Raw genomic sequence first — 12,855 nt, forward strand, 5'->3', positions numbered from 1 at the left:
GTCGCGACTCTCTCTCTCTCTCTCTCTCTCTTTTTCTCTTCTTCTCTTTCTCTTTCCCTCTCTCGAGTTTTTGAACCGAGAAAATTTCGGCCCACGTACTGACTGTCCTCTTATTCTTTTGTTACTTTTCTCTATTCACAATTTGAAGAGCAAGAAGTAGAAATGAGAATTTCTCAACGAGGAGTTGCCTTTATTTCTATTTTCTCCCTGATGCGAGTTCTCTTTCAAAAATGATTTTTATTCCGCGATCGCTCGCACAGTCAACTTTTGTACCGAACTAACAATACAAAAAATCTCGTTATTTCACCGTCGCAGAAAAGAAGGTGACGTAAATAAAGTTCGTCAGAGCTAAAACCCGTACGTACAATGGCAAATCGGACGACCGCGCTCTGCTTTATCTGTAGTTTTATAATCTGTTTCCGATTGTGAATTTCTCTGCATTAGTTCCCTTCGAGCTACACTATACAATGCATTAATGGCCAAGCTATCGATTACTGTTGTCAATCCTCGAATGACTGAACGGAATTTTATCGTACTAATTCTTATTCGTTTTCTGCTTTCAGTTGGCAAGTGTCAACGAAATGGATACTTCAAGAAAGGAGACATCCAGGAAGACCGTTTGTCTGCTTTGGCTGGTCTTTCTTGTCGTCAGCGCATCGGCCGAAGGCACTTTGGAAAAGCTGCACGAAGGTGAGTCCTCATTTTTAAATATTGTATCACTGGAACGAGTTTATTTACAGAGTCGTAGAGGCGGTGTATTAATGATCTTAAATGATTTTTTATACTCGGAGCATTTATTAGTCACGTCATTCGGACAGTCAAGAATAACAACTCGTTAACCATTTTTTCACACACAAGTTTTACATCACAGTATCAAGTCACAATCGAATTTCGTACAATTCGAGATTTCAAAACACTAATGCGAAGAAGATGAACATATAGATTCAGAAATACAAAGCGTTGCGAAGTACCGAGTTGTAAAAGAGTCATTAGAGAAAAAGGAAGAAGCAATCTCGTTTCTTTGGAAACCGGTCCCGCTTTCCTGCAGCACCAAAGTATAGTTATCGAAAAGTTCCGCATGTAGATGTAAGAAAGAATAAACCTCACATATATGTGCAGGTTGCATCAGATCGGCGTTTTTTAATGATAACCTGTCTCAGATTTCGGGCCTAATAAATGGCTGCAGAAGGGTGGTAATAATTGAAACTCATGCTAATTAAAATTCCGTTGAATCCAGCAAAGATCGATCCGAGAATCACGTTCTCGAAGCAAAGGCTCTTATTTGTAGTCACTATTTTCTCAATTAACTTCTTCTTAATCGCTTCTAGGAATCCTGTTCTTCACTTCTGTACTTGGGCATGTATTCCTCCAGTCTCGAATATCACTCAATTTGTAATTGATGAAGCGAACGGAATTCACGCGAGGTCTACACGCGTCACCACGTTAAACGAATCTAAGTCATACTCGGCATCGTCGTGCGTGAGTGACGGCTCGACATTTGTCAGTGTCAAATATATCAGGTGAATGTGTGTATACCTGATTATACATTACGCGATACTAAATATGGAAATTATATGGAAATAACTCCAATTAAGTTACCGAAAAACGAGACGGATCTACATCGCAACTATTACACGCATGTAACGCGTGTCGTCGAGTTCTTTTTTGTTTTTTTTTTTTTTTGTTTCACAAACCTCTCAGACCAATCTTGACTTTAATGATCAGCTACGTCAATTAATCTTGTCCTTTTTTTTTTTTTTATTCTCTTCCTAGAATCGGAATCATTTCAAGTGACGAGAAGGTGAAGTCATTTTAATAATACCGTTGATAGTTTAATCCGCATTCATGCGATGACTGGAAAATCTTGTCAACTGCAAAACTTGTGCAGAAACATTGTAAACGATTAAATGACGTCGTGTTTCACTGATTTAAAGATTGCGTTTTAACGGAGATGGAGACAATTCAAGCACCTAACTGGTCCTACGAGTAATCAGCTTTCTTGATTGTTTCCAAACGTCGATCTTGATTGTACACGTGAGAAAAGTTTACCTTGACAATCATCACCGAATGCACGAATAAGACAGATTGGAGGGACAAAAAATTGAATAATTTGAACGAATCACGCGATCGCGTAAAAGTGCGGCGATCGTCAGTCAGTCGGTGAGTCGATAGGCTGGAAGAGTAATTGCTTACGGTGGTAGGAGACTGCAGGTAATTCTTGGCGCTCGTGACACCGAGATAACCGAGGTATAACCCGACATCGGTGCTCGTTGCCGGAGGCAAGGCATAAATTTTAAGGCGTCCGTCATACCCACTTAAAGTTGACTTATAATATAACGCTGCGCCTGGTCCCATTATACTAATTCAAGATCGCCTCGAGCCAAACACGAAATCCAGTCTGCAGCTTCGCGCTTCTCTCGCTTATAAGGACCACCGCCAGACGGATGGACCCGTTCGCAGTCTCGCTTGGTATCCAACGCCTTATGATCCGGCGATAAATTACATCAGCATAATAGAACAGCCCATGAATAAAGTTATTCAGAATTTTCGAATATATTCGGGCGAGGGCGACTTAGAATGGAGCTCGGTGAGTCTAATCCGACAATTTTCCAAATCTCGTCTCTGTTCGCAGAAATTGTTTCTGGTAAAACAGGGTCAAAACGCGGATTCGATTGTAAAACGGCATCGCCTTTCGAAGATGATTCTTACGCAATTAGTGACAAGATATAACGTCTGCATTCCGGGCACTCTGACAGTCGTATCAACTACGGTTGGTTATTTAGAACGAATGAATAAATTACTCACGCGTAAACGCTAAGTCATATTTGAACTGGGACACTGGCCGGAAATGGAGGAAATTATTTGACGAAGATATGCGGAGAGACTTGTCGACTAGCCGTTGAAGCAACGATTCACTGTTGTCTATTATTATGCCAGGATATCGTAGATTAACTAATTCGTTGAAAAAAAAATAAATACCATGTCACTCACGTATGTGATAATAGTTAGGATTTTTCACTGTAGATCATGTATGAACTAGTAGTTGTTTGTCGTTTTGTCTCGATCGAAACGTCAGCCGTTCAAATAAATAATGCTGAAGGTCTACACCCATGAAAACTTTAATTCTCATCTAAATTTGTGGTAAAAAAATATTACATATATTTACTGGAAAAGGGAAGATTTTCTTCTGCTAAAGAATCGAGTCGTAAAGAATTTAAACGTAAGACTTCGACTGTCGCGTTTCTTTCAATTCCGTTACGGAATTTCGTTACCGTTAAAAAAAAATAAGTCTAGAGAATTGAAAATGGCAAAACTACGTACTGGCCAAAAACAAATTGTCAGGTTATATCAGACGCTTTGAATCTCTACTGCAGGGGTACCAATTCAATTCTTAACCCATTGAGTCACACATTATTGTGCCGAGTCAACTTTTACAATAAGATACTATTCGATGGCCTTTGAGATCACTAATTACGAATCCGAAGACAGATTTAAAAAATTCAAGACGGCGGATCCAATGCGGCGGACAAAAGTTCAAATTTAATCAAATACGGTCAAAAAAACTGTATGCAATGGTTTTCGGGGTCGCTGATTACGTATTTGAAAATTCAAGATCGTGGATCCAACATGGTGGACTTGAAATTGGAAATTTGTTCGAATAGTGTACCAGTACGCAGCTAATTATCAGTCACGAAATTCATCTCGCTTCGAATTCGGTGAGATTTTCTCACGCGGAAGCTGACCACCTCTAATGCGGAAATAAATATGTTTCAGCATCCGACTTCCTCGCGGCACCGCATTATCTAACACTGCCATACGAGCGTAGATAGCGCGGTTATCTACACCGGCTTTCCGCCCGATAATTGGCGATAACTCCTCGTCTGCTTCAATGCAATCCGCCTTCTGCCAGCTGCAACGTCGACCGAGTCTTGTTCCTACTTTAGAGTTTGAATCGGAAACCGCGACTTGTTTCCGGCCTTGTGTGGACATTATCGAATTTCAGGTGAATTCGGGTTGGTTGACTCTGGTTTTTTTTTTTTCTTTTTTTTCTTTTTTCTTGGAAATTGGAAAATTAACCTCGCGATTACAACAATCTTATTCTCATTCGTACCCTTCAATGTCAAATATTCACGACAAAGTATTATCAAAAAAACACGATGTCCGGTAAAAAAGGAATCGAAAAAGGGAATGAAAAAATCACGGTTTGAGAAGTGAAACTGACGTGAAACGAATTTTGTTCAATGATTTTTTTCTCCTGATATGGGTAAAAGGAGAAAATCGATCACCCAAATGTAGGAGGCACTTCAGTTGCGAATAATTTCAAAAGAATCATGATACAATTTTGTTTATTTTAGATACCAAAATCGTAGCGTTTAGCCAATTACCCTGATCAGTAAATCAGGGCACATATTTATTGTAAATGCAGTTTCTTCAAATTGCCTAGAAAGAATTAACAGCAACATTAACATACTTTTCCGAAAGAGCAGAAGTTTATCTGTTCAAGCCTTATTAACGACCAGAGTTTTTTGGTTGAAATTAGTTGAACATCTTCTAAACTTATCTTCATACTTGACTTCAATCAAAGTTTCTGAATCACAGAGTATCACACATTTTTTTTTTTTCTAATCCGGCACAATAGTCATAAAAATAGTCGCTCTTATCCGTTTCATAATAGTTTCAATGGCCTAAAAGATGCATGTGAAAATTGTGTTTTGACATCTAGTTGTATAAACCATCGAATCGAGTAACTCACACCTCAATTTGCATCATGAAATTCGTTCGAAAGTCAATGAATTACATATTTGATGTGCAGAAATGTTTCATACCTCTTTTTGTCCCACACCGGGTTCAAGAGACTTCTGCATATAATTTTTGAGTAGATAACATAAAAAAAAAAAAACAAATCGCACACAGGCCGATTCGCACCATGTTCCAAAACCAACAAAATCATCGCATGAGTGAAAATTCTATCCTCAGCTGATGTTCGATGTGGACGAATATCGCGATATGACAAAGCATAACTTTTCCCGTTACGAGTGTAGGTACGGAAATGCGACCCGGCGGGATAACTGCACCGGATTCACCCGATATTTTCACCGATTTTCAATGAGCCTAGCTGTCTCTCGTCGAGGGTGGAGGGGTGCAGGTTCGACCCTGCATCCCTCCGGAGTTTTTCCACCCTTCGAAATCCCGACCCGGCATCCATCATCCGAGAGAGGAGGAAATCTCGGTATTTGTTGGGATCTTGATCCTCTCGTCGCAGGCGAGATCTTCTTTTTATCCATCTTCCTTGGTTTCGGTACCTCCTCGGCTCTCTGTCTTCCTCATAATTTTTCCCTCCATCTTCCCTCTCTTTTTCGTTGGGCGCCAGAGGCGAGCGAGCAAGGTTCTCCCGAAGAACTAACATTCTCACGCGTCGACACTCAATTTTGTTTGATTTGTGATCCTACCAGCGCCGTTCAAGTTTAGCCCGTGAACCAGACGCGTGGGCGGATGCAGGAAGACTTCGAGCTCACCTGAGACCTCGGTCTGCATTTTCCTCGCTCGTATACCTTCCACCTTCGTCCCACAAAACGGCGACTCGGTATTACCTTGTGACTTACGTACGTACCTCGATGTTATAAATTGAAGAAGAGAATATTTCGATACGTGGATATAAGGTGTGTACCACCTCTTTACCTTCCAGAGTTAGTTCAACCATGAGAACGACGCTGGCAGTACTCTCATCATCATTCCTTCCCGTCTTCGTAACTGCCTATTTCAAAATTATAGTGTAAACTCAAGCACGTAATATAACGTCTGCTGGAAAACGTTGCTCCGAGCTCGGTGCATGTATATGAATACTGGAGTTGCCACACGATTGCCGTGAACTCAACTCCCACGCATCGTATTCAGAATCGTTTCTGTGCGATCAAACCCTCACTTTTAGTGGACACTAGACTCCACTGACCATCAAAATGCTACTTTAGGTTCGAATAATTTATCCATTCGGTGAACGTCACTGGAGAGCAAATAATTTTTCTTCACCGACGTGGTATTTTTATTTTTTTTTTTATTTGTACTCTTTTCTTCGTCATGACCGATTTTTAAACGAGTGCTCGTCACTGAAGTATCAACGTTACTTGTGATATTCGCATTTGGGATTTCTTACAGATTGAGAGGTATTCGATAGAACGAATATTCTTGAAGAATGAGAAGGATTGGATAGAGTTTGGATGCTTTTTTTGACAATCTATGCTTTGTGAGTTTAAATTGAAACGCATTCACCGATTCCTCGAGTGTAGTATAGCTCAAATGATACGCACAAATACTCTGGCTCGTCTCACCAATAATATACAATTTATTGTTTCCTAGCAACGTCCGCCGATGGATGAATCCGAATGATAGTTTCCAACTTTTTATCCAGCAACTTAAAAGAGGGAGTACCTTGCTCCCAGTGCATATGTACGCAAATAAGTAAACGGATATGAATAAACGACTAAGAGGCTAAAACGACGGTTGATCGATATGGCAAGTCGTCTTTATGAGATCTGAATTCAATTGAGAGTTATTCCTCACGATAGTTGAGACAAGTTATTCTTAATAATGGTCTAATTATTGTGTTGCTCTGTATAATGTAAATGATTTTTCTTTATTTATCAGAAACTGGTGGAATTTAGGGCGAAGGATATTATTTCGAAGAGTTCGAATTCAAATGTTGAAATCCGATTAAATTGTTCTTCTTGTTCCTGATTCTCCGTCTTCGAACTTGACTTTGGAGTTTTTGCGTAGTGTCAGGTACGAGAAGCGAAACATTTTTCAGATACTCTGATTTTTCAGAAAATCAATTCCTCGATATTTTCACACCCGAAGAACGATCGTGTAAAAACGAAATCAGAAGATTCCGGGGTGGTTCACAGACACTGATCGAATCTATTAAACCCACGTGATGCCCTGATGGAAAAGCTGTAATTGCAGTACCGGAAGTTAAATTGATCTGAAATCTCGCTGCGGATGACTGGTGCATAATTGGCTGCGTCCGGAAATCAGTCTTGGATCAGTTCGTTGTGCCTAAATTTTTTTCTCACATTTTACTTTGCCAACCGCAGTCTCCGTCTTCCACGAGGTAAGAAGACTTTGCTCGGTTAAATCGGCTGGCAATTTATCAAAAATCAGGTTAGGTCACCGGAGCAAAGGTGAGGACGGCGGGGGATTCAGAGCGATTCCAGCGCCGCGACGCCCGGCCATATTGACATAATGAAGAAACTTGGTCGTAAAGAAACGCGAGTAAAAAATTTCCACCAAACTTTCCCAGCGAGCGGCGAAAGAGAAAGAGACTAAGAAAAAGTGATGGGAGTTTTAGAAAGAGAGATACGGAGAAGCAAGGGCGGGAAAAGGAGAAGGAAAATTGCCGGCCAGCTCCGGGGTAAAGTTTGAAAATTCGTTGAGGCGACGCCAAGACGGCTCGCGTCACTCTCCCCGATTCTGTCTGTACCGAGAGGAGGCACAAAATGGCAGCTCAAGTCACGTTTGTCTTGCGTTGGTCCGCGGGGTGGTTTCCAGGGGTGGTTCCTCAGGTTCCTCTTAGTTTCTGTTTGTTCTTTTGATTCTTTCCAGTCACCTCACTGCCGCCTACTTCTCCGGTTCCCTCACCTTTTATTCCCTTTTCTTCCATTTTCTTACCGCACCGCCACACTTCTTCCATAACCTTTCTCCCTCCTTTTCGCCAACGTCGCCACCCCGCTTCTCCTCTCCCTTCCTCCCTCCTTTCCTTCTCAGATTCTTTCGAAAACTTAACTTATTTAATTTCCGCCTTCGGCCGCCGCCGTGTCACTCCCTATTTTCACTTATTCAGCATCTGGTATGGGTCCGCATCGTCTTTTCTTTTTGCCGCACGTATACAGCGATCGACGAAACATTCTGCCGTCACGTTGAGAAAGAAACTGAATTATCAGCATTTAATGTTGACGTATACGAATGTTGCTGACTTCATGTTTCCAAAAATACTTCATTAATTTCGCACTCTTGGTGACTTCCGATAAATTTCACCGCACCGTAAAATCTGATAACTATTGAGAGGCGAATTTCGAAGGATCGTGAAAATATCGGGTTCACAGATTAATAAAAATTGCTGTCAAAGAAATGAGAAAATAAATAATCGTTCAATGAAGTAGTTTCAAAAGCTATGAATAAAATTAACCAAATTCAATTTGATTGAAACAGTTTTCTTCTTTTTCAATTTTATACACGAACGAAATTTTGAAAATCCGGCATCAATAATTCATAATAAAGTTTGGATTGAAATTTTTTTTTTTTTCTTTCGAACTACATCTTTATTCACAGTCTGTCTAGGCAGATAATAAGTTGAATATTTTTTACATACCTTAGAGTAACGTGTAGGTAAATCTCCAGTGATCAGTACCAATAAACTCTATTCACAAATTTATACATCAATTACGTATTTTCTGATCCACTCAATTTTGATTTGCACCAAGTGTTTGGGTGAGTAGTTTTGCGGTTAAACAAGTTTAGTGTTTGTATAATCGATCCTCTTATCTTTAGGAAAAAAATTTCCACTTCTTGTTTGACCGATGGTTTATTTGCGTCTTTCTTTATTATCTCGTTTGGTACACACCACAATACGGTCAATATGTATCTCAGAATTTTGTTCTGGAATCGTTCAATTATTTCTATGTTTGACTTTTGCGGTAGTTCCTCTCAGTTGGAAGCCCGAAGATCGGATAGAGGTAAAATGAATATAGAAACGTTGACGTTGTAATCTGTAAAAAAAAAAAAAAAAAAAAAACACCCTTACTTTTGAATCACGGTATTGAACACACACAGAAATTATAGCAGCTATTCCTTGAGTGATTTAGGTTCCCTGTTTTTCAGCATCACAGAGCTCTTCCGAGCTTTTTGCAACACGTTGAGCCGCAGTTGAAAACTTAATACCGCGTCTGCAGTTTATTACTACGAAACTCCAGGTGGGTAATTGTGATTTTTTTGCAACCCTACACAGAACGAGGAAGAAAATACGGGGATGGATATAGAATTGCAAGTTTTAACAGCGAGTTGCATATAACAACGAATATATGGCGTGTTCTTGCTCTTGTCGTCGACTGCATACTTGAGTTTCAAAGTGAAATATCATGCGACACAATCCTCTCAGACCTTCGAAAAGTTATTCTTAGACACTGGTTATGGCGAGTAATAGGCGTAATCAGATCCGTTATAATATTATACTCAATCGAACACGAAAGGTAACATTAGAATCTCGTTTTAACAATACACGCAAGGCATTGTGTTTTGTCAGTTAGAATTTACGATTTTATCAATGCTTGCCGAGTTACCAGCAATAAAGGAAAACAATTTTAAAGTTCGAAGGGAATGGTGTAGAGATGAACGAGATATTGACTGTACTTAAATGTACTTGGCAAGTTTTTGAAATTGTCTATTCTAATTTTGACCGGCCTGCAGCAGCGGTGAAATTCTATAAGTAATAAGACAAAGGTTGAAAATTTTATTGAAATTTATTCTTATTGAATGGAGATCGTTCGACTTATCTTAGAAATCTTATCTAAAATCTTAGAAAACTTCTTCGAAAAAATCTAAAGTAGAAATTTCGCAAAAAACTTTCTTTCCATTTCCAAACACGAATAAAAAATCGTCGCAGGTACTTATTTATTTGTAATAAATCCATTAAAAAATTACAATACTCAATTGTTCCAAGTGTTGTAAATTATTTCGGTTACTGGTTAAACCTGAATTTCTGATAGCTCAGGATTCATCATAAGAATTCCAGTAATAGTTGAACTTGTAGCATTTATAAATTAATAACATCATTATTTCAAACGGTTCGATGTTTGAGGCCTGATAACTCCGAAACGACTTACCTTGCGCAAATCTTTATTCGAATCTTTTTCGTGGAGCGTAAAATTTCCTACAAGAATATGTTTCTTTTATATCTTCACACTGATTCGTTTTCGAGCAATAAAATTCTAAATTTTTAAAAAGTTTTTTCCCATGTTATTTAAATGGGAAATAGAAACTTGAGAACCGCCAACTCTAAATATCAATATCAAGAGCTCGTATTTTACCGCGGTCATTTTTGAGGGACACTCGGAATATTTTTCAATGTTCTTCGAAAAAAAAAAAAAGTCGGTTTTTTTTAAACACTCTAATATATAATCCATTCCTACGCACTCTCTGGGCGCGCAAGTTCTGAGATGAGAAAGAAGATTTTTGTCGACCAAACACTTTCGCAATAACAACCCCTAAAAGGCACTCGTGCAAAAATATCGTGCCCAATCTTCGGCCCCTAACCCTAACGTACACATTTCGTACGAACAGAGCGTCCTGACACGTGTGTAATCCGTTTTCCCTCGAAAACGACTCATTGATATGCGTTCGTTTGATTGGATCGGCGAGTCCGTTCCGCTCTGTCGTCGCGCAGCATTCGTCCAGTCGGACACCCTCGTCAGCCCCAACCTGGTTAGCTGTTTCAATTTCCCCTTGGCGTGGAGAAGAGAAAGGCGACCAAAACCCGTCTCTCTGCCGGCCGATAACACTCGCGTCCAATGCGCGTCCTACCGTGTCACAGATATCATTATTGCCACGCTGACGCCCGTTTTACAAACCGTTATCCATATTCACCTGCAACTAACTGCCGCGATCGATTTTCCTTGCATCACCTGTCCGACCGTGCAGATTTTCCGTGAACGGCTTCCAGGATCTGGGGCATGGTGAAAATTCCGAAGGGGCATATCTCAAAAATTTTCTGTAAGAATAACCATGTTCAAAATCGATTCTAAAAAAACAATTCGCGTTAGCTAAATCGATGAATCATTTTTTCTTCGGTCAATTGGTGAATAATTGTCAGCAACCAAGTACAGGAAAGTTCCGTGGAAGCGTGTTTAATACCTAAAATTTGTTATTTAAATGATGATAGATATCCAGAAAAAAAACTCAACTACGTGGTCAAATTGATTGGATGAATCCAATTTCATTAATTTTCGAATTTCAGCCAACGCACAAGTATCAACCGATCGAGTAGCAAATGAAATTTCTCACAGCTAAGAGCTGCTGACGAATTGAAATCCAGAACTAGATCGCGTAAGTCGTTGGATATAAAGTGGTTTGTAAACACGGGTATGAAGAGAGATACAATTAGGCCCGACGATCATTATTACGCTCCTGAACCGGTTATCCTGCAGACTAATTTGACGGGAAATTTTCTCATTCTCCCTTCCTCATTTTAAGTTTCTCTATTTTCCCTCGCCTCTCTCCATATATGAGGGGTTCGACTACTTCCGGTCTGATGATTGGGCGCAAATGCATGCACGAGGACTTTGCATCCCGGGATCCAATTAGTCTTAATTAATGGGCAACGCTGCGGTGGCTGCAGGTACGATGTCTTACCTAATTGTACCAGCGGCGTAATTCACACTCGTCGTACGAGGGATAATATCAACCCTTACAGACACGCGATACGAATCCTTCCGCATTAGCTGTCTCGATTTCTTGTCTCTTGGACCATCGTATTCGATGAAACTTCCCAGTTATGATGTAGAACTTTACGCGGTATGCCGCTTAACCACAAGACTCTGCGCTATCGCAGACATCGATGGGAAGAGAGGGATGAATTCAAAGAAGTTTCAAAGTTCCAGATAAGTGGGGAAAAACTTGACGGAGTGCTTTGAAGAATTTTTAAATCAATATTATATTACAGGATACTTGTCACAGGATACCGAATGTTCAAGAGAATTATGAATGTATCAATTGTTTGATAACTATATCTGCAAAAAAAAAAAAAAAAAGATTAAAAACGTGATAATGAAGATCTTTCTGATTCAACCTAATGTAAAATATCGAGATTCGCGTACTCGATAGATTGCTCTTTATTTTAACCTGCAAATTCTTCAGACAATCCTCGTAAGAAGGGTGAAAGCCGATTCAGTCTTATTTGAATGTTTCAAATCCCTCGACTATACGTAACTACTTGAGACAAAATTTTAATCCTCCTTCGAACAGTTGCAAAACCGACACTCCCTGGGAGGGTGAAATTTTAAGATTTATAACTCTATAAGTATGACGTAAATATTGTCTCTTTTGACGGAATACATGAATTTTTTATTAGAATGTAGAAATACTGAAAAATCAATTTTTTTTTATCACAATTCAAAAGTAGAACGTCGAAAAAAGTTTAATGACGTGCAACTCGTAAAATGAATCCACTTAGAGCAATTTGAGTTTCAGCTCTTGGCTTTATTATTTATAGCTTCAAGAAGATTTTAGAATTTTTTCATTGAAAGTAATAACAAAATGGGTGGCATGGCGTATATAAGCAGCGAACGACTCCGAACTCGAAGGCTTCTCCGGTGGTGCATTTCCTGACATTACTGTCCAGCTTGTAACAGAGAGAAAAAAAATTTCAAAGCTTAAAACGTCTTTTCGGGCTCGAGCTCATAGTCCAAATGTTACGAAAAATATTTTCTCAAACATATTCGATTATGAACAAAAAATTTCATTCTTCGGCCAAAAAATCGTTGGACAATTTTTTATAAAACTATTTTGGGACCAATATTCAAAAATCTAGCCATGAGCTCAAACCGGTGAACACAATTTCTAAAGATCGTATCAAAATTCTAAGTCGAACGGATAAAAAATACACGCTAAACGAAAATGGTCTTGGATTGTGTGAATATTGAGTAAATATTTCTAAATAATTTACTTCATATTCTACATGCCTGGGTATTCAGGTATCACTCGAAGGGTGAAAAAGCAAATTTGAGAGAAAAAAAAAAGGACGAGTCGGTTGCCAATTGCACAATATGAAATCAATGTACGTAAAGTAAATTCAACATTCATAATTGTGTT

General features: G+C 39.3%; 1 protein-coding gene across 3 annotated transcripts in view; it reads left to right on the forward strand.

The window, feature by feature from the left end:
• Nucleotides 1–12,855, forward strand: part of Sema2a (Semaphorin 2a) — a 418,382-nt gene that overhangs the window by 124,751 nt on the left and 280,776 nt on the right. For all 3 annotated transcript variants that reach the window (XR_011177160.1, XR_011177159.1, XM_046624922.2), the window contains exon 3: nt 564–690. Coding sequence is in view for 1 of the 3 variants with exons in the window: in XM_046624922.2 (XP_046480878.1) it covers nt 564–690 (127 nt within the window). In the remaining 2 variants the exon portion in view is untranslated. The remainder of the gene's footprint in view (nt 1–563; nt 691–12,855) is intronic.

Source organism: Neodiprion pinetum, chromosome 5, assembly GCF_021155775.2.
Source record: "Neodiprion pinetum isolate iyNeoPine1 chromosome 5, iyNeoPine1.2, whole genome shotgun sequence".
Lineage (NCBI taxonomy): Eukaryota > Metazoa > Arthropoda > Insecta > Hymenoptera > Diprionidae > Neodiprion > Neodiprion pinetum.